Genomic DNA, 19412 nt, shown 5'->3' on the forward strand with positions numbered 1-19412 from the left:
TTGCTTGTATAAACGAATAAATAAAAGAAAGTTAGAATAATGTGAAGAAGGCAATGATGAAAAACAATGATGTAGATGCACAACCTAAGGCGTGCCTCCATCCGGCAACAAATAATAAATCAATCTGTATACGGAATAGACAATCTCCTTGAGAGGGATCACGTGTTACCTTCTTTCCCATGCCTCTGAAATTGCATTTCCGTACATCTTGGTCTCCGTTTTGGTAGAACTCATTGAAAGCATAAGAGATTCTATCATTCATTTCCAAGTCACACGACCTCTTCCTTCCCAAGCTTGTGCAGTCTACCCGAGTGCATGCGTAATTGAATTCCGCTAGTGCACGGCTCAAGTTCCTGACATCACTATTCAACACACACACCACTGCTTCTGCAAGTATTTCAATCCCTCTACGCCTTTGAGCATCTGATGTCCGGACTCTTGGCTGGAGAGGTCCATGGGAAATTTAGGCTTGCCATCATAGCTAAATATTCCCCAATGGGGTTCAAAGTCCCCTGAGCAACACTTTTCTGATCCTCGTCAAAGAGCCCAAATAGGTACACTTCCAAGTAGCCCTTCCTAAGAAGGGTTCCCATTTGACTTGCCAATTTTTTAGGAGGCCATCATAAAACTTCTTCGCCGATTTCTTACTCCCGTAGTCATGGCCATCAGTAGGCCATCCTACTTCCCCAATTACGATATCCAAGTTCGGGACGCCTGCCTTCTTAAGCGCCCAAAGAAGTGTATCATAATTTGCATCAAACACATTATTGTACGGGTCACCGTTGTCTCTAACCGTCTTGCCACCACCATCAAAGAAAGAAAATTCTTTTGGGAAGCCAGAGCTTCCGGAGAGACTAAGGAAGGGATAAATGTTGACAACAAATGGTGCCCTATGCGTAGGAAGGTACTCTAGTATTTTCGACATTTGTTTCACAATGTCCCTTCGGAAACGCCCGTCTGATGGTTTGTTGGAAGGGGATTCGTATACATCAGCATTAAAGGTGTCACATCCCGGCCTGGTATCCATTACATCCCAGGCCCCCTCCATCACCGTAGAACGATATTGTTCGTTTTGGGTCCCGACTACACCCTCACGGTTTTGTTTATGGGAACTCATGAGCAACTTCCCAGTGGGTCACCCATTATGGGAGTGGTCTGGCCACCTTCTCGCTTAACTTCGGAGTTCTAACAGAACCCGAAACCAGTGAGCTCCCAAAAAGTCTCGTGCTAGGTAGGGATGAGAATATACATTTAAAGATCACTTCCCTGGGTGATGTGGGATGTTACAATCCACCCTCCTTAAGGGGCCTGACGACCTCGTCGGCACACCACGGCCAGGGTTAGGCTCTGATACCAATTTTCACATCCCGGCTCGGGACGGATCACTTCCTGGGCTCGCTCCACCACCGTAGTACGATATTGTCCGCTTTGGACCCCGACCACACTCTCATAGTTTTGTTTCTGGGAATTCACGAGCAACTTTCCAGTGGGTCACCCATCATGGGAGTGCTCTAGCCACCTTCTCGCTTAACTTCGGAGTTTCGACGGAACCCGAAGCCAGTGAGCTCTCAAAAGGCCTCGTGCTAGGTAGGGATGAGAATATACATTTAAGGATCACTTCCCTGGGTGATGTGGGATGTTACAGAAGGGCACCACGCATTTGATGTTTCCTCCGACGCCAGCTTCATCTAGGGCCTTTTGGACGTTTTTCACTTACGGGTGTTCATTTTTAACATAAGTACCGTTGTAACTTGTTAAGAATGGCTTGTTCCCGACAGCCACATCAACAACAACAACAAAGCCTTTTCCCACTAAGTGGGGTCGGCTATATGAATCCTAGAACGCGGTTTTGTGTCATATCCTCCGTTAGATCCAAGTACTCTAAGTCTTTTATTAGGGTCTCTTCCAAAGTTTTCCTAGGTCTACCTCTACCCCTTTGGCCCTGAACCTCTATCCCGTAGTCACATCTTCAAACCAGAGCGTCAGTAGGCCTTCTTTGTGCATGTCCAAACCCATTTTGTGTACGTGTTGATGCTTCACCACCCAACATTCTGTGCCATACAGCATCGTCGGCCTTATTGCCGTCCTATAAAATTTTCCCTTGAGCTTTAGTGGCCTACGACGGTCACACAACACGCCGGAAGCACTCTTCCCCTTCATCCATCCAGCTTGTATTCTATGGTTGAGATCTCCATCTAATTCTCCGTTCTTTTGCAAGATAGATCCTAGGTAGTGAAAACGGTCGCTCTTTGGTATTTCCTGATCTCCGATCCCGCTAACTCATTTTGGCCTCCATTTGCAATGAACTTGCACTCCATATATTCTGTCTTTGATCGGCTTAGGCGAAAACCTTTAGTTCCAACAATTCTCTCCAAAAGTTAAGCTTCGCATTTACCCCTCATGAGTTTCATCTATCAACACTATATCGTGTGTGAAAAGCATACACCAAGGAATATCGTCTTGAATATGTCCTGTTAACTCATCCATTACCAACACAAAAAGGTAAGGACTTAAGGATTGTTGATGCACAAAATCAGTGAGGACTTTGGTACAACAGAAAGTATTAAGTTTGGATAGAGACAGGAAAGCAAACACAAGATGTACGTGGTTCACCCAGATTGGCTACGTTCACGGAGTAGAGGAGTTCTCATTAATTGTGAAGGGTTTACGCAAGTACATAGGTTCAAGCTCTCCTTTAGTGAGTACAAGTGAATGATTTAATACAAATGACATAGGTGCAAGCTCTCGTCTTCACTTGCCTTAACTGTCTCATAGGTAGATGTGGCATCTTCTCTGGAAGTACGCTTCCTCCATCCAGGGGTGGTATTTTTAACTGGTGGAGATGCACAAGGTAATGTATCAATTTCACTTGAAGCTTACTTGTAGTTTCAGGCTTGGTCAAGCGCGATACAAACCATGTAGTAGGAGTCCCCTAAGTCGCCGAGCTAGGGGATCTGCTGAGAGAGGTGACAGACAAGGTAAGCAATCAGAGCTCCAAACAATCAGTCCTAGATCAGAAGTTTGATTTCGAGTTCCGGCTGATTGTTCTCATTTTCCCTATCTTGCAGGCAGCATGAAGGATAAAGAGAAGAAAAGGAGAATAGATGATATGAGATACTTTTGGTTTTGAAGAAGTAACTTTCCACAGGCTTATTATTGAACTGGGCTGGAGGATTTTCTGGTTTCCTCTAGAGTATAAGGCCGACTGAAGAATTTGAGGGTCAAAACACGTCTATCAAATCTAGAGTACGTTCGACCCTGCTGATATGGGATACTTTTGCTGTTGACAAAGTAGTGGATGTATCGGCACATGTTCTGTTACGCTTGTCTCCACATGCTTCCTTGTATCCTTCTCACTTTCCCTATCTGTTCCTCAGACAGATGTGGTATCTTCTCTGGAAACATAAGATGTTGAAGATGGTTACTCGAGAGCAATGCCAGGTAAGTAATCATGTAAGGGGTTCCAGGCAGTTAGTTTTTGACTGGAAGCTTGATTCCAAGTGTTGACTGATTGCTCTCTTTCTCCTTGTCTTGCAGGTAAGAACAAGGCCAAAGGAAAAGATAGGGAAAAAGCATGATATGGGATACTCTTGCTTTTAACCCTGATGATATGAGATATTCTTGCTCTGGTGTAGCTTGTTTGCAGAGGTATTATCGGGGGGAAAGAAAACTGAGTATTTCGAGAGGCTTCGTTGCGAGTGCCCTCTCAGATATGAGGAAAGGTTGAGCATTTTTGCAGGTCTGCCTGTTCGTTGAGGATGGAGGTTAACATATATAGGAGTTTCCCTAACAACAAGTAGTAATGATATTCCTTTACCCTGCTTGGTCATAGCACGGTAGTGGGAGCTGCCAGCTTTACGTGTGTCAAAGCACTTTGAAAAAGTGGTCTGTGGTATCTGGAAAGCTGATGTTACGTGTAAAGATTACAGACAAGCTTTATCTAAGGAGATCTGCCTCTCGAAGTTGAGAAAGCGGTGCCTTTTCGGTTTTCGTACAAGCAATCCTGTCGGGGATCTGGCTCTCGAGATTTGGAAAACGGTGCCTCTTCGATTTTTGAGAGAGCAATCCTGCTGGGAGTCTAGCTCTAGAGATTCGGAGAGCAGTGTCTCTTCGATTTTTGAGAAAGTAATCATGTTGAGAGTCTGGCTCTCGAGATTCGGAGGACGGTGCCTCTTCGATTTTGGAGTAAGCAATCTTGTTGGGAGTGTTTTCTCGAATGTAAGTAAAGGTTGGGCATGTTTGCTAGTCTACCTTGCCACAGAGTATAGAGGTTGACACACAAGGACTTTCCAATTATCCGGCAGCGGTGCTGTTCCCTTACCCTTATAGGTAATAATATGGTAGCTAGACCTTCCAAATTTATGTGTCTAAACTTTGTTAGTGCTGTTTCTTTGCTATTCTTTTACCCTTCTTGGTCATAGCGATGTAGTGGGAGTTGCAAGCTTCACGTGTCTAAACTTTGTCAGAGATCTTTGGCAAAGTTATCTGTGGTATTGCCCATGAGCTGATGGTGCGTGTGGAAAGTGGATGATTGAACAGTAAGATTCACGTGCCTTCTACTTCACCAGAAATCTTCAATAGAATGCCCGTAATTTCAGCAAAGCTGGGTGTGCATGTGACAGGTGCTGACAAGGCTGAAAAAAGTAGGTGCCTCTTCGATTTCTGAAATCAGCCCTCGTGGTCTCTGAGCAGCCCAGCTTTTGAGAAAGCAAGCGCCTCTTCGATTTCTGAGATCGGCCTTCGTGGTCTTTGAGCAGCCCAGCTTTTGAGAAAGCAAACGCCTCTTCAATTTCTGAGATCAGCCCTAGTGGTCTCTGAGCAGCCCAGCTTTTGAGAAAGCAAACGCCTCTTCGATTTCTGGGCAGACGCCTCTTCGATTTCTTAAGCTCCGTCGAGTGCAGATTTTTATAGAGGCTGGCATTAAGTTCCAAAGCACACTTGAATCTTCACCAGTAGAAGCTCCCTTCTTGCACTTCTAAGATCTTGATTTGTCCGACCTCTTCTCTCTTCAACATCTTTGAAAATGTCTGGCCCCTCCGACCGTCGTTTTGACTTGAACCTCGTTGAAGAGGCAGCCACGCCTTCTCTAGACAACATATGGCGCCCATCCTTCTTATCCTCTACTGGTCTGCTTACCGTTGAGGATTCCGTGATGAAGAATGATATGACTGCTGCGGTGGTGGCCAGGAACCTTCTCACTCCCAAAGATAACAGACTACTTTCCAAACGGTCTGATGAGTTGGCTGTTAAGGATTCTCTGGCTCTAAGTGTTCAGTGTGCGGGTTCTGTGTCTAATATGGCCCAGCGCCTATTTGCTCGAACCCGCCAAGTTGAATCATTGGCGGCTGAAGTGATGAGTCTCAAACAGGAGATTAGAGGGCTCAAGCATGAGAATAAACAGTTGCACCGGCTCGCACATGACTATGCTACAAACATGAAGAGGAAGCTTGACCAGATGAAGGAATCTGATTGTCAGGTTTTACTTGATCATCAGCGGTTTGTGGGTTTGTTCCAAAGGCATTTATTGCCTTCGTCTTCTCGGGCTGTACCGCGTAATGAAGCTCCAAATGATCAACCTTCGATGCCTCCTTCTTCTAGGGTTCTGTCCAGTACTGAGGCTCCGAATGATCCCCTCCGGTGCCTTCTCTTTCTAGGGCTCTACCGACTGTTGAGACTTCTCCTAAGCAACCTTTGTGAAGGCTCCCTCTTGTTTGTTTATTTTGACTCATGTATATGTACATATTTGTAACTTATCGGAGATATCAATAAATAAGCTTTGCTTCATTTCAACGTATTGTGTTAAATACACCAAAGCCTTCTTCACTGAGTGGGGTCGGCTATATGAATCTTAGAACGCCATTGTGCTCGGTCCTGTGTCATGTCCTCCGTTAGATCCAAATACTCTAAGTCTTTTCTTAGAGTCTCTTCCAAACTTTTCCTAGGTCTTCCTCTACCCCTCAGGCCCTGAACCTCTGTCCCGTAGTCGCATCTTCTAACCGGAGCGTCAGTAGGCCTTCTTTGCACATCTCCAAACCACCGTAATCGGATTTCTCTCAATTTTCCTACAATTTCGGCTACTCCTACTTTACCTCGGATATCCTCATTCCTAATCTTATCCTTTCTCGTGTGCCCACACATCTAACGAAGCATCCTCATCTCCGCTACACCCATTTTGTGTACGTGTTGATACTTCACCGCCCAACATTCTATGCCATACAGCATCGCCGGCCTTATTGCCATCCTATAAAATTTTCCCTTGAGCTTCAGTGGCATACGGCGGTCACACAACATGCCGGATGCACTCTTCCACTTCATCCATCCAGCTTGTATTCTATGGTTGAGATCTCCATCTAATTCTCCGTTCTTTTGCAAGATAGATCCTAAGTAGCGAAAACGATCGCTCTTTGGTATTTCCTGATCTCCGATCCTCACCCCTAACTCATTTTGGCCTCCATTTGCACTGAACTTGCACTCCATATATTCTGTCTTTGATCAGCTTAGGCGAAGACCTTTAGATTCCAACACTTCTCTCCAAAGGTTAAGCTTCGCATTTACCCCTTCCTGAGTTTCATCTATCAACACTATATCGTCTGCGAAAAGCATACACCAAGGAATATCATCTTGAATATGTCCTGTTAACTCATCCATTACCAACACAAAAAGGTAAGGACTTAAGGATGAGCCTTGATGTAATCCTACAGTTATGGGGAAGCTTTCGGTTTGTCCTTCATGAGTTCTTACGGCAGTCTTTGCTCCTTCATACATATCCTTTATAGCTTGGATATATGCTACTCGTACTCCTTTCTTCTCTAAAATCCTCCAAAGAATGTCTCTTGGGACCCTATCATACCCTTTTTCCAAATCTATAGAGACCATTGTAAATCCTTTTTCCCATCTTTATATCTTTCCATCAATCTTCATAAGAGATAGATTGCCTTCATGGTTGAACGCCCTGGCATGAACTCGAATTGGTTGTCCGAAACCCGTGTCTCTTGCCTCAATTTATGCTCAATGACTCTCTCCCAGAGCTTCATTGTATGGCTCATTAGCTTAATACCCCTATAGTTCATGCAATTTTGTACGTCGCCTTTATTCTTGTAGATAGGCACCAAAGTGCTCTTTCGCCACTCAGTTGGCATCTTCTTCGTTTTCAAAATCCTATTGAAAAGGTCAGTGAGCCATGCTATACCTGTCTCTCCCAAGACTTTCCACACTTCGATCGGTATATCGCCTGGGCCCACTGCTTTTCTATACTTCATCATCTTCAAAGCTACAACCACTTCTTCCTTCCTGATTCAACGATAAAAGGAGTAGTTTCTACACTCTTCTGAGTTACTCAACTCCCCTAAAGAAGTACTCCTTTCATGTCCTTCATTGAAAAGATTATGAAAATAACCTCTCCATCTGTCTTTGACCGCATTCTCTATAGCAAGAACCTTTCCATCCTCATCCTTGATGCACCTCACTTGGTTTAGGTCCCTTGTCTTCTTTTCCCTTGCTCTAGCTAGTTTATAGATATCCAACTCTCCTTCTTTGGTATCTAGTCACTTATACATGTCGTCATAAGCCGCTAACTTAGCTTCTCTCACTACTTTCTTCGCCTCTTGCTTCGCTCTTCTATACCTTTCACCATTTTCATCGGTCCTGTCCTTGTATAAGGCTTTACAACATTCCTTCTTAGCCTTCACCTTTGTTTGTACCTCCTCATTCCACCACCAAGATTCCTTTTGGTGTGGGGCAAAGCCCTTGGACTCTCCTAATACCTCTTTTGCTACTTTTCGGATACAACTAGCCATGGAATCCCACCTTTGGCTAGCTTCCCCCTCTCTATCCCACCCACACTGGGTGATTACTTTCTCTTTGAAAATGGCTTGTTTTTCTCCTTTTAGATTCCACCATCTAGTCCTTGGGCACTTCCAAGTCTTGTTCTTTTTTCTCACTCTTTTGATATGTACATCCATCACCAACAAGCGATGTTGATTAGCCAAGCTCTCTCCCGGTATAACTTTGCAATCCTTACAAGTTATACGATCCCCTTTCCTCATTAGAAGAAAATCTATTTGTGTTTTTGACAACCCACTCTTGTAGGTGATCACATGTTCTTCTCTCTTCTTAAAGAAGGTGTTGGCTAAGAAGAGATCATATGCCATTGCAAAATCTAAGATAGCTTCCCCATCCTCGTTTCTCTCCCCAAAATCATAGCCACCATGAAAACCTCTATAGTTGCCTGTCTCCCTGCCCACGTGTCCATTTAAATCTCCTCCTATAAATAACTTCTCCGTCTGGGCAATTCCTTGCACCAAGTCTCCAAGGTCTTCCCAAAATTTCTCCTTCGAACTCCTTCGAACACACATTTTGGACATAAGCACACACATGCATACCGGATGGTGACTCCCCCATTATGAAGATATGCAGTGACATTCTGTTTGACCCATTTTCGGGCAGTTGCGTAATCATGAGCAAGTTTGTTCAATTTTTCATTGGGAATTCCGACCATGACACCAATACCAGTGCTGGACAAGGCTTTCATGGTCTTAGGATCCACATCGAAAAGCTTCAATTTCTTGATCCCGTTGTCCTTAAGCACCCTTAACAACGTTGTCGGGAGGCAAAGGGTGCGACGACATTTGCCCCCAGTTCACACCTAAACCTTGTACAAGGTCCAGGTCTACCCAGATTACCAGCATTACGGAACACAACAACCACACAATAAACATTTAGCTCTTAGCTAGCTAGCTACCAATCGAGATGGCTACGCTTCTTTTGAATTGTGAGTACTCTTTAATTCTGGAATTAATGGAGTTTAAGAAGAAAAGTTTAATTAATCGAGTGGAGTTAAACAAGATATATGCATGGGTTGGACGGAATTGAAGGCCTCTTATTTGTAATAAAAGATACCAGTGGAAGCGCTCAAAAAGTTTGTTACCAGGCTAATTAACCAACTGATTTCTAAATTTAGCTGGCTTTTTTCTACTAGTGTCTACTTTCCTCATATCATTTTTTTCGTTGTCTAAATCGTTCTACATCCTACGTACATATTTCCAGTGTTCAAGGCTGTAGAGAAACGAGCCTTGAAACTAGCTACTAGCTAGGGTAAGTTCAAAATTTAGCTAGAATACCATAATTATCTAATACAAGTATCATACAAGGATATTTAAACTTGATTAATCACAATGCATATACAGTTAATTATTAATTTTATGTAATTAGTACAATATTAATGTTGTATTGCAGAAATATTTTTCATATCTTAATTGTATAATATTGGCTGGCTAATTAATTCCTTTATATGTATGTATTAGTCATTGCATGTATGTCTAACTAGCTTACATCATTATTAATGTGAGGAAGCTCATATCATCATCCACAAAAGTCCTACAAAGATGCTGAATGCATAAGCCACACCAACTGCACCATGCCTTGGGGCTCCGGTGTTGACAATCTGAACTGGAAAGAGGCAATCTCCTACTGAGGGATTGTTTTTCGTGATGGTTGCCATCCCATTAAAGTTACATGTTCGAACATCTTGGTCTCTGTTTTGGAAGTAGGAGTTGAAAGCATAAGAGACTTTGCCATGTTGATCCAAATCGCATGACCTTCCAGTCCCCAAGCTTGTGCAATCAGACCCAGCGCACGCATAGTTGAGTTCCGCATCAGTTTGGCTCATGTTCTTAACGTCGCTGTTCAACACGCACCACTGCTTCTCCAAGTATTCAACTCCTTTTACGGCCTTCAGCATTTGATCTCCGTTTCCTTTTCCGCTGAGGTCCATGGGGAACTTTGGCTGCCCATCATATCGGAAAATACCCCAGTGACGTTCAAAGTCTCCAGGAGCAATACTTTTCTGGTCTTCGTCGAAAAGGCCAAACAAGTAGACTTCGAGTTTTCCCTTCCTAAGAGGGGTGCCCTCCTCCTTGCCAAGTTTCTTGAGAAGGCCATCATAAAATTTCTTGGCATTTTTTATATTGGCATTCTTGTCACCATCAGTAGGCCATCCGGCTTCCCCAATTATGATTTCCATGTTACCAAAACCTTCCTTCTTTAGTGCATTAATCAGCGTATCACAATTTGCATCAAACACGTTCTTGTACTCAATGTTGTTGTCGCTCACTGGCTTGCTACCACCTTCAAAGAAAGCAAATTCTTTGGGGAAATCGGGGCTCTGGTAGAGACTAAGGAAGGGGTAGATGTTTACGACAAAAGGGGACTTATTGTCGCGAAGGTGACGAAGTATCTCGACCATATTGTTCTTAATATCCTTTCGAAAACGCCCGTCTGATGGTTTGCTTGACGACGATTCGTAAACATCAGCATTGAAGGGCACTGTGGCTTTGACTTTGTCCCCAGCTCCTGATTCACGTATGGCCTTTTGAATGTTTTTCAATGCCGGGTAAGTAGTCTTAACGTAGGAACCGTTGTAACTCGTCAAGTATGGCTCATTACCAACAGCCACATAACTGTAAATTAAAGTTAAACACAACAAAAATATGTAAATTAAACTTCCGACCATATCAATGTATTACAACCTAATTATATATACAAATTAAGGAAAAGAAAATTAATCCAAACCTGATACTAACGCTGCCAAGCCATTTGGTAACGTTCTCCTTCACCCATTGTTGTGCCTCCGAATAACTATCAGCAAGCTTTTCCAATTTCTCATTGGGGATTCCAACCATGACCTGAATACCTGACCCGGCCAATGCGTTCAAGGTCGAAGGTTCCGCATCGAAAAGCTTCACTTTCTTGATCCCATTGTCTTTGAGCATCTGAACAACATTTTTAGGAGGCAACTGGTGCGACGCCATTGCACCCCAGTTGACACCTAAACCTTGTGCAAGGTTGGTTGTGGCCAAAATTACCGACAAGACCCATACGAGAAACACGGCTCGAGCCATGGCTTGCACCGGCTCCAATATGTTGGACTATTGAGAAGATAGCCAGCCAATTAGTGGTTGATTGGGTTATCTAGGCTACAGGGCCTAGGTTTATTAATTGGGGGATGGGGAAGTTTCTTGGGGCTGAAGGAAGAGTTTAAATATACGGATGGCCGCAATAGAGTTAGGAACGTACGTGCTCATGGGTTTTGGCAAAGGCTATGCCTCTCTTTTGTAAAACAACCAATGGAAGCGAATAGAAAAGTCCAATTTTAGTTGGATGGTATACAAGAGCCATACAAGGTGTCAACTTTTCTCAAACTATTTTCTTTTTCTAATTTAGGGTTTTTACATTTTCTGCAATTCACAGCTCTACATCTAACTCTGCCTTAAAACTAGCTCTTAAATTTAGCTATTTTTCTTAGAGAGTTGCAAACACAGGAAGAATTTGTTTTATTTCTTTTATACTTCACTATTATTGTATCATACATATTACAACAAAATTTCTTTAATCATTGGGCAACTAGTACAAAAATATAAGCAAGCGACAGTAAAAAAAGTCGTTGTTAACTAGGTATTAGTTTAAGATCCATTTGATATTTGTCTTTTTACACCAAAAGCAACTTCACTTTAAAATTAAAAAAATTAGTATTTGATTAAAATAAAATATCCTGCAACTTTTAAAAGCAACCTATAGGTTGCTTTCAAAAGTTTCTTTCATAAAAATCAGAGTTGAGCTTTTAATAAATATTTTCAATTCCTGTAATATTGTCATTACTTTTCAAAGTGACATTATTTATCCTACACACATTTTATCCCTTGAAAACATTGTGACCGCCACCAGCTACCATTGTTAGAAGTAGGGGTGGGCATAAAAAATTGTCAAACTAGAACTGAATTGAACCGTATAAATTTATAGACAGGAGTCTAAGATTGAGAATTTGAGGGTTTTGTCTATTTGAGAAGGGAACCTATCACAGTAAACAAGTGTGCTTAGGATTTGATGTTTGTTTGGGGAATGCGACAAAGGCCGAAGGGGTTTAGCTGTTTAGCGTTTAGTGACTACCAATTTGGGGAGTGCCACAAAAAAATTAAATAGGTTTCTTTTTCAAGTCAATAAGAACGTTTCTTTTTCAAGTCAATAAGAGCATGTTTGAGTCTCTTGACGTTTCACCTTTCACATACAAAACAAGTTTGATGCTTTTATTCAATTAATTATAATAAAACAAATAAATCTTAAGAGTATTGGGCTTAGCTGCTCAGCCTAATTGCCTATTGCACTTAAACAAAGATTCACAGTTTGTAAACTTTTTTTTTTTTGAATAAACGATATTATCTACACTAAGGAAATGAGGTGAGCTTAGTCTCACAATAGGTTAATAATAACGTGGTTCAAATTTGCCTTTGGCACTAAGACCTCTCACTTACAAGTGAAGAGGAATATCACTGGACCATATTACTAAGTGGGTATAAACTTCTTATTTGAATAGACACAAAGTTTGTAATATTAATATATATATATATATTACATAAAATAAAAAAGAAATTGGCCTCCTGGAGTAGGGGCCCTAGGCGGCCACCTATTACGGCTACTCTTAGAGCCGGATGTGACGACAAATATACTTTAATTGTAAGGATAATGCTAGGAAGACAAAAAATTTAAACCGAATTTGCAAACCAAATAATGTGTCACCAATAAGAAATAAACACGTTAATCAACATTTTTTTTAAATAAGCACGTTAATCAACACTTAAATGGTAATCAATCATCAAGATCCACATCATTTGGTTTATAAAATTTGGTTTAGAAATTTAATTTCCCTAGTATTACCCTAATCGTAAATATAGAGAAATAGATTAAGGAAAAACACAAAGCGTTATCCCACCCAATCATAGCATCCCTAATAGGGACTCTATCTTCCATGTGACTTTCTAAGTTAGAGCTTCAACAAGGAAATTCATCTCCTATAGGCCGGAAATTGGATCCGTAAAATTGATAGCCACCATCGGCACCGGCCATTTGCCAGCAAGAGGTGATCCAAAGTCAGCCAAGAGGTAGCCCCATTTTCACGTGGGACTTGCACCAAAAAGCCACAAATTAAGGGTTTTCATCAATTAACTCATCCATCACGTGCATAGATTTTATACTCGCCCGTTTGTGATTTTTTATTCTTCCCCTTTTTTACTTTTTTCTTCATTTTTCACATGTTGTCCAGCCTTTACATTTCCCCTCTTTCCTAAGGCTCCTTTATGGAAGCAATTTTGTTATACAAAGCTTTTTTTTGGGGGATAAACAAGCAAATGCACCTAAATATTAAAGTCATTACAATGTACGTAAATGCTACAGACATAAGACTTAGCCTCTATGTGCTTGTTCGTTCCACAAGTGTGCAATCAAATTATTTCAAAGGGTGAAGTGGGAATTTGTATCTTCCACTACACTTTGATTACTTAGATATTGGTGCAGCATTGTAGGATCTCGGTCATCTTCATTGCGGGCATCCTCCACATGATATTGCAAACGATCATTCTCATAGTCTTCCCCTTCTACCTAATGGTTGTCTTCTACAATCATGTTTTGAAGAATTATGCAAGCCTTCATGGTCTCTGCCATATCTTCTTGATACCATTGTCGGCTAGGGTCCTTAACAACTCTAAACCTTGCTTGAAGTATACTGAAAGTGCTTTCAACATCCTTTCAATATGTCTTATGCATACTGCAGAATAATTTTTTATCCCTCGTTTGAGGATCTGCAATTGTTTGGACAATAGTTGCCCACTCTGGATATATACCATCTACAAGATGATATTCTTGTTTGTGTTAGATACCATTAAGGGAATATCAAACACGTGGGGCACGTCCTTCATGAACATCATTAAAAAAAGATGCTATGTAAAGTATATTAAGACCATTACATGAACCTAGAGGTCCAAAGAATGCATGCCAGATCCATGTACCATATGATGCAACAACTTCGAGGACAATGGTTAGGTGTCCTTTGTATCAAGTATAAGCACCATGGTATGCCACTGGACATTTGTTCCAATCCCAGTGCATCCAATCTAGGCTCCCAAGCATTCTAGGAAACCCTCGTTGCTTAGCCTTTCTCAAAAGTCTTTGCAAGTCATCATTCGTCGGTTTACAAAGGTATTCTGGTCCGTAGATATCGTTGATGGCACGATAGAACTTTTTGCAAGACTCTAAAGTTGTTGTCTTTGATACCTTAATATATTCGTCAACATAATTGGCCACTGCTCTGTATGCAAGCATTCAGAATGCTGTTGTTATCTTGACATATGGTAAGAATCCAAGCTTTCTTGCTTCGTCACCCATTTGAGTGAAATAATTGTTGAAATTGACGACTCTTTGCATGATCTTGTCAAACAACTCACGCCTCATGAGGAACCTGACTCGAAAGAAACATGGTGGAAACAATGGAGGGTTAGAGAAGTAATCATGATAAGTCAAACATGGCTCTCTTCCCAATGTTGATTAACTCTATGTCGGCGTGATGAGGTGCTGCCATGTTTCTGCTCATTTTGCACTTGCAACCTTTAAACCTCTCTGGAAGTGCTGATATAGCCCTTGCCATTACAAAAGTAGCATTATCCCCATCAGATGAAGAGTTATCGTTTCATGGTTGGGCGATTACAGTTTGGTGGTTGAGAGGTTTTTGAGAGTAAATGGATCAGAAGCTCATGTATTATGAAATTAGTGCATTACCATTTATAATTTGGGGTAGTTTCTTTTTTAGAACCTTTCATTCAGAGAGATTCTTTTTTAGAGCCCTAAAGATTCCTCAGAGCTCTAAATTAGGCTATATCCGCTGGCGGAGCCACACCAAAGACTATAGTGGTTGTAGCCTAGGGAAGGTTTGTGGCAATATGTATGTACTTCAGTGTACAACCTAATATAATTGACAGAAAAAAAGTGTAAGAAAATATTTTTTTTTAATGAAACTAGCCCAATAACTATTTAGCACAATAAAAAATATAAAAATTACCATGGAAATTGTTATGTCATTTGTTCAAGATTATTTTTCTTTGATTTAGTAAGCTTTATATTATTTTCAATCATTTTTTTTAAGATTGCCTTTACTTCTACTTTACTTTTTTTTTTTTTTTTTTTTTTTGCTAATCCACCCATAAAAAATTTCTTGGCTCCGCCCTTGACTATATCCACCATTTTTTTCAGTCTACCTCTCTTTGGGATGCTCTTAGAGCATCTCCAATTGGGGCTTTATTCTTCATGAGACTATTATATTTGAAGCCTTAGTAAGAAATTTCATCCTCAATGAGTCGGAAATGGGGTTAGACCCACCACTTGGGCTAGCAACTTTCTTTCTTGGGTATCATAAAATTGGGCTACACTAACCCAAAAAAACAGTGGGTTCCACGAGAAAAGTAGCAACCCATGTGAGCCAAATTCTCACTCTCCCTCCATTTGCGAATACACTTATACTCTCATTTTATTCATTTTTTTAAATTCTTTTTTCTTACATATTTTTGTTCCAAAAATCCGCCTACATTTTGTTTGACACATCCCGACCCGGAATATCCACCTGGATACTCGAATCGTTATGTGCTGGCCGACACATGAGAAGATGACGAAGCCATAATGTGTAGTGATGTGGAAAATGTGAATAAATTAAAACCTAAAAGTGACTAAATTAGAGTGCGCATGTTAGCGGGGATTGAACCCATATCACACAAGTGATGTTAGAGCATAGATAAATTGAAATAAAAGATATTTATACCGAAAGGAGAAGTCTCCTACGTAATAGCTTTACCAACAATCCTTGTCGTCACTAAACTTCTGCCACTAAAATCTTGGAGGGGCGAAAAACAAGGGTGAGTGGGCCTGAAAATAAAGTTTTGTAAAAGCCTTTTCGAAAAGTGTAACCCCTCGCTGTAAAACAAGTATATGGTTTCCCAAAAATATTACAATAATAGTATGTAGTAGGTTCCCTACAGCATAAGTGAGTCAAGATGTAGGGTACGACAACAAAGTATCACATTATTAAATCTCAAAACCGTTATCATAAGAATTCAATGCTCATTAATTTATGTAGGCACACAAGTCCATTGCAAAGGTATTCAAACAATGGAACAGGCTGGGTGTAGGTATTACATTCTAGTACTACATCATGTGAGTTATGCTAGTTGCATCACATACGAGTCCAAAACATCACACAAAATGACAACCAGACATCTAACTCAGGACCCAAAACAAATGTAAACGGTGCATGTGAACTACACGTGAAGCTAGTCCTTGGCCCAGGACAATACAAATAACTAAGAGACACCGTGCAAACATGTAATAATGAGTAGGTAAAACGCAAGGATGCCATACCACAGTTTATGCTCACAAACAATATTAAAAACAGAAAGTGCACGAAAAGTCTATTTGTAAAGCTAAACATGGCATGTCACATCATAATATATAAAAGCAGTTGTTGGGAAAATCACATATAAATATATATACATAAAAACAAAAGACCCAATCACATAACCATAGCGTGCTCGCCCTCGATGAGCCTTGTTGTTTGATGATCCAAAAAGGCTTATACATATACCAAGTCATGTTGACTTTAACAAAGTACTTAAACATAAATCATACCCAAAATGGACTGATTAATTATAATCTGTCCAATTTTCACATTTTACAAAATTGCCCCTAAAACTAGAGATAATTGCAAAGATGCCCCTAACTTCCTAGAATTACCAACAACCCTAAAGCGTCAACAATTTTTGTAGTTTGGTCCTTGTTGTAAAAACAGTACAACAACAATATTCTTTTCTAAAATTTCCCACCAAACATGCATATTCTAACATTGTACAATTTCTAACACCTAACGTGATTAACGAAATATACCATTGGGGTTCTCGTCCGTGGTCGCATTTGGTTGGAAAATGGCCTACAATTTTGTGGTCCTTTGCCAGAAAATATGGAAAAATGAACCCAAGTTGATTTCTTTACCATTTTTCACACAAGAAGTATCAAAATGAAGCTTAGGACAAGGGGAACATTTTTATACCTCTTTGGGGAACAAAACTTGGTCGGAGGTGACCAAAAACTGGGGCCTAGCGCCTAGGCGGCTATTGGGAGACTAGGCAAGGCCTTGATAGATTTAAAAAAAAAAAAAATATATATATATATATATATATATCAAATAAATTTGTGTTTTTTTACACTTAAAAAGCCCTAAAAAGTGCAAATAGAAACCCAAAAAAGACTACGGCCCAATGTGTATCCAATTCGTTGAATGAATTAGCAAATAACCCAAAAGGCCTTGTATATTTAGTTATTTACAAAGAAACCCTGGCAAAAGATGACAAAGTTTGGACAAGTGGTTTCCTTTATAATGACACCCAAAATGCCAAAATGCCATTTTATCTATTAACCAAGTAAATCCTTTCCTCTGACTAGACCTGGCATTCGTGTCGTTTTCGTATCATACCCGATAGCTTAATGAGTCGTGTTGTGTAATACCCGTTAAAATAAACGGGTAATATGATCCGACCCGAAATCAACCGGTTAATATTATTAGGTAATATGACTCGACCCGTTACCCCGTTAAGAAAAATATATTTTAAATCAATAAAAACGAAAATGAAAAACATAATTTGACCCAAAAAAATGTAAAACATAACACTAAATTAGTATATACATACCAAATTTCGGAGTTGACCCCTTCATGAAAGTTGTAAAGCTTTTCATTACGAGTGATTACATTTTTCACACTTCTACAATAATTATTATTAATTTTGCACTCAAATAAAAAACATTGTTCATGAGATTTGGTGGGTTTTAAAAATCTAAACGACCATGTAACCATCGTCTAAGAGTTGAGGATGCAATTATGAACGTTTATTATGATTTCATATCTTTCAGACTAACATTAATGATTATGAATTTTGTTTCTTTTGAACTTCCTTAAAAATACTATTCAGGAAAGTTTGTATGGTTTTAAAAATTCAAACGATCATATACCCATCCTCAAAGCGTAGATGATGCGACTATGAGCGTTTGCATATTTTTTTCATATTTTTCACACATGTAAATTAATTATTATAATTTTTTTAATGTGTTTGGTATTTTTAAATTACTTGATATTTTTATTTTTAATGTGCTTTATGATTTTTAATCTCAATCTTTGCCTATAATATACTATAAAAATAAATAAATAAATAAATAAAACTTAAATTTTAAAATTTATGTAGAATAATAATTAATAAAAAATATATACATATTCATTATATCTATTGTATTTTACAATAAGTTTTTTTAGTAGTTTAAAAAATTAAAATCATCAAAATAACTTTTTTCTTATCGTGTTGAAACAGGTTACCCATGTGTCACTCTCGTGTAAACATGTTAAAGACCTGTTATAAACGGGTTATTATCGTGTGACCTGATAATGACCCGATTAGTTATCTTGTTAACCTGAAACTTGTTATTTTCGTGTCGTGTTAACGGGTAGTGTAAGAAATTGCCAGGTCTAACTCTGACAACCAACCTAATATTTCTAATCTTTTTTCTCGACCATCAATTCCAAAGTCTCCATATCCATGGCCGTATCCTCTCCATGGAGTGTTGTCCTGTCACCGGCCACACAAGCCTTCATCTTTTCTGCTTTCATTCAATCGAAAGTGACAAGTTCCATTTCATCAAACTCGTAGAACCCGACCGATCCAACCCAAAAATCAACTGAATTGGGTAAGTGAGTGCAGTGGTGATCCCGGGCGACAATGGTTTCAAGAAATCCTAGACGACTGCACTTTTTCTTCTTCTTTCTACAACGAAATTTGTGATCTTTCTCTCCTTCATCTATAGTTCTCTCTCTTTCTTCTAGTCAGTTCACAAGATCTTTGCAGCAACTTTTTTTTTTTTTTTTTTTTTTGTGTAAATAACAAGACCACCGAAGTCGCCTAGGCTACTGAGGCGGCCATCTAGACACAGATTAATAGCTTGCCAATTTTTTGAATGATTTTAGGATAATCGCAGCGGCAGACCGCCCTTTAATACCTAGGAGGCCGTCTTGACCGCTTTTTAGAACATTAGTGACATGTGCTTCACACATGATTTGTGTTTAGGGTTATTTGATCATTCTAACACTTTACTTCCCTTTTATTTTAGTTTATGTGACAAATTGAAAATTGTATATAAGTTTATATGACATTTTAAATGTTTTTCCATATATATAGCCTTGTATGTAGCCCGAAATAAATAGTTCCTCATTGGGAGATATTCTCTTATAAAGTCCGAAGATTCTTGAGAGATGTGAATGAACTATGTCCAACTACTTTTCTAGCCCTAATAAACACTCACAGGGACATTCTTACGTTGTTGAAGTGACTAACCGTCAGTGGAGAAGCTATGTGAGGGCGAGGAGTGGTGAAGCTTCGTGAGGGTAAGGAGTGGCGGCCGCCCCTCCCTTCATCAGAAAACGCGTGACCATCTATAAAAAAAGCGACGTGACTCTCTTTCAAGTATAAAATCCAATTCCTTCGTCCAAAAAAGAAAAACCCAAT

General features: G+C 40.0%; 1 protein-coding gene and 1 pseudogene across 1 annotated transcript; both read right to left on the reverse strand.

Annotated features, from left to right (window-relative positions):
• Positions 1-31: 31 nt before the first annotated feature.
• Positions 32-8993, reverse strand: LOC126606363 (glucan endo-1,3-beta-glucosidase 8-like; annotated as a pseudogene).
• Positions 8994-9164: 171 nt separating this feature from the next.
• LOC126632573 (glucan endo-1,3-beta-glucosidase 8-like) lies at positions 9165-11074 on the reverse strand. Its single transcript, XM_050303025.1, has 2 exons — positions 10570-11074; positions 9165-10457 (listed from the first exon to the last, which is right to left on the reverse strand). The coding sequence occupies exons 1-2, from the start codon at positions 10896-10898 to the stop codon at positions 9353-9355; spliced, it is 1434 nt and encodes a 477-aa protein (XP_050158982.1). The 5' UTR covers positions 10899-11074; the 3' UTR covers positions 9165-9352.
• Between the last annotated feature and the right edge of the window lie 8338 nt (positions 11075-19412).

Source organism: Malus sylvestris, chromosome 1 (genome assembly GCF_916048215.2).
Source record: "Malus sylvestris chromosome 1, drMalSylv7.2, whole genome shotgun sequence".
NCBI lineage: Eukaryota > Viridiplantae > Streptophyta > Magnoliopsida > Rosales > Rosaceae > Malus > Malus sylvestris.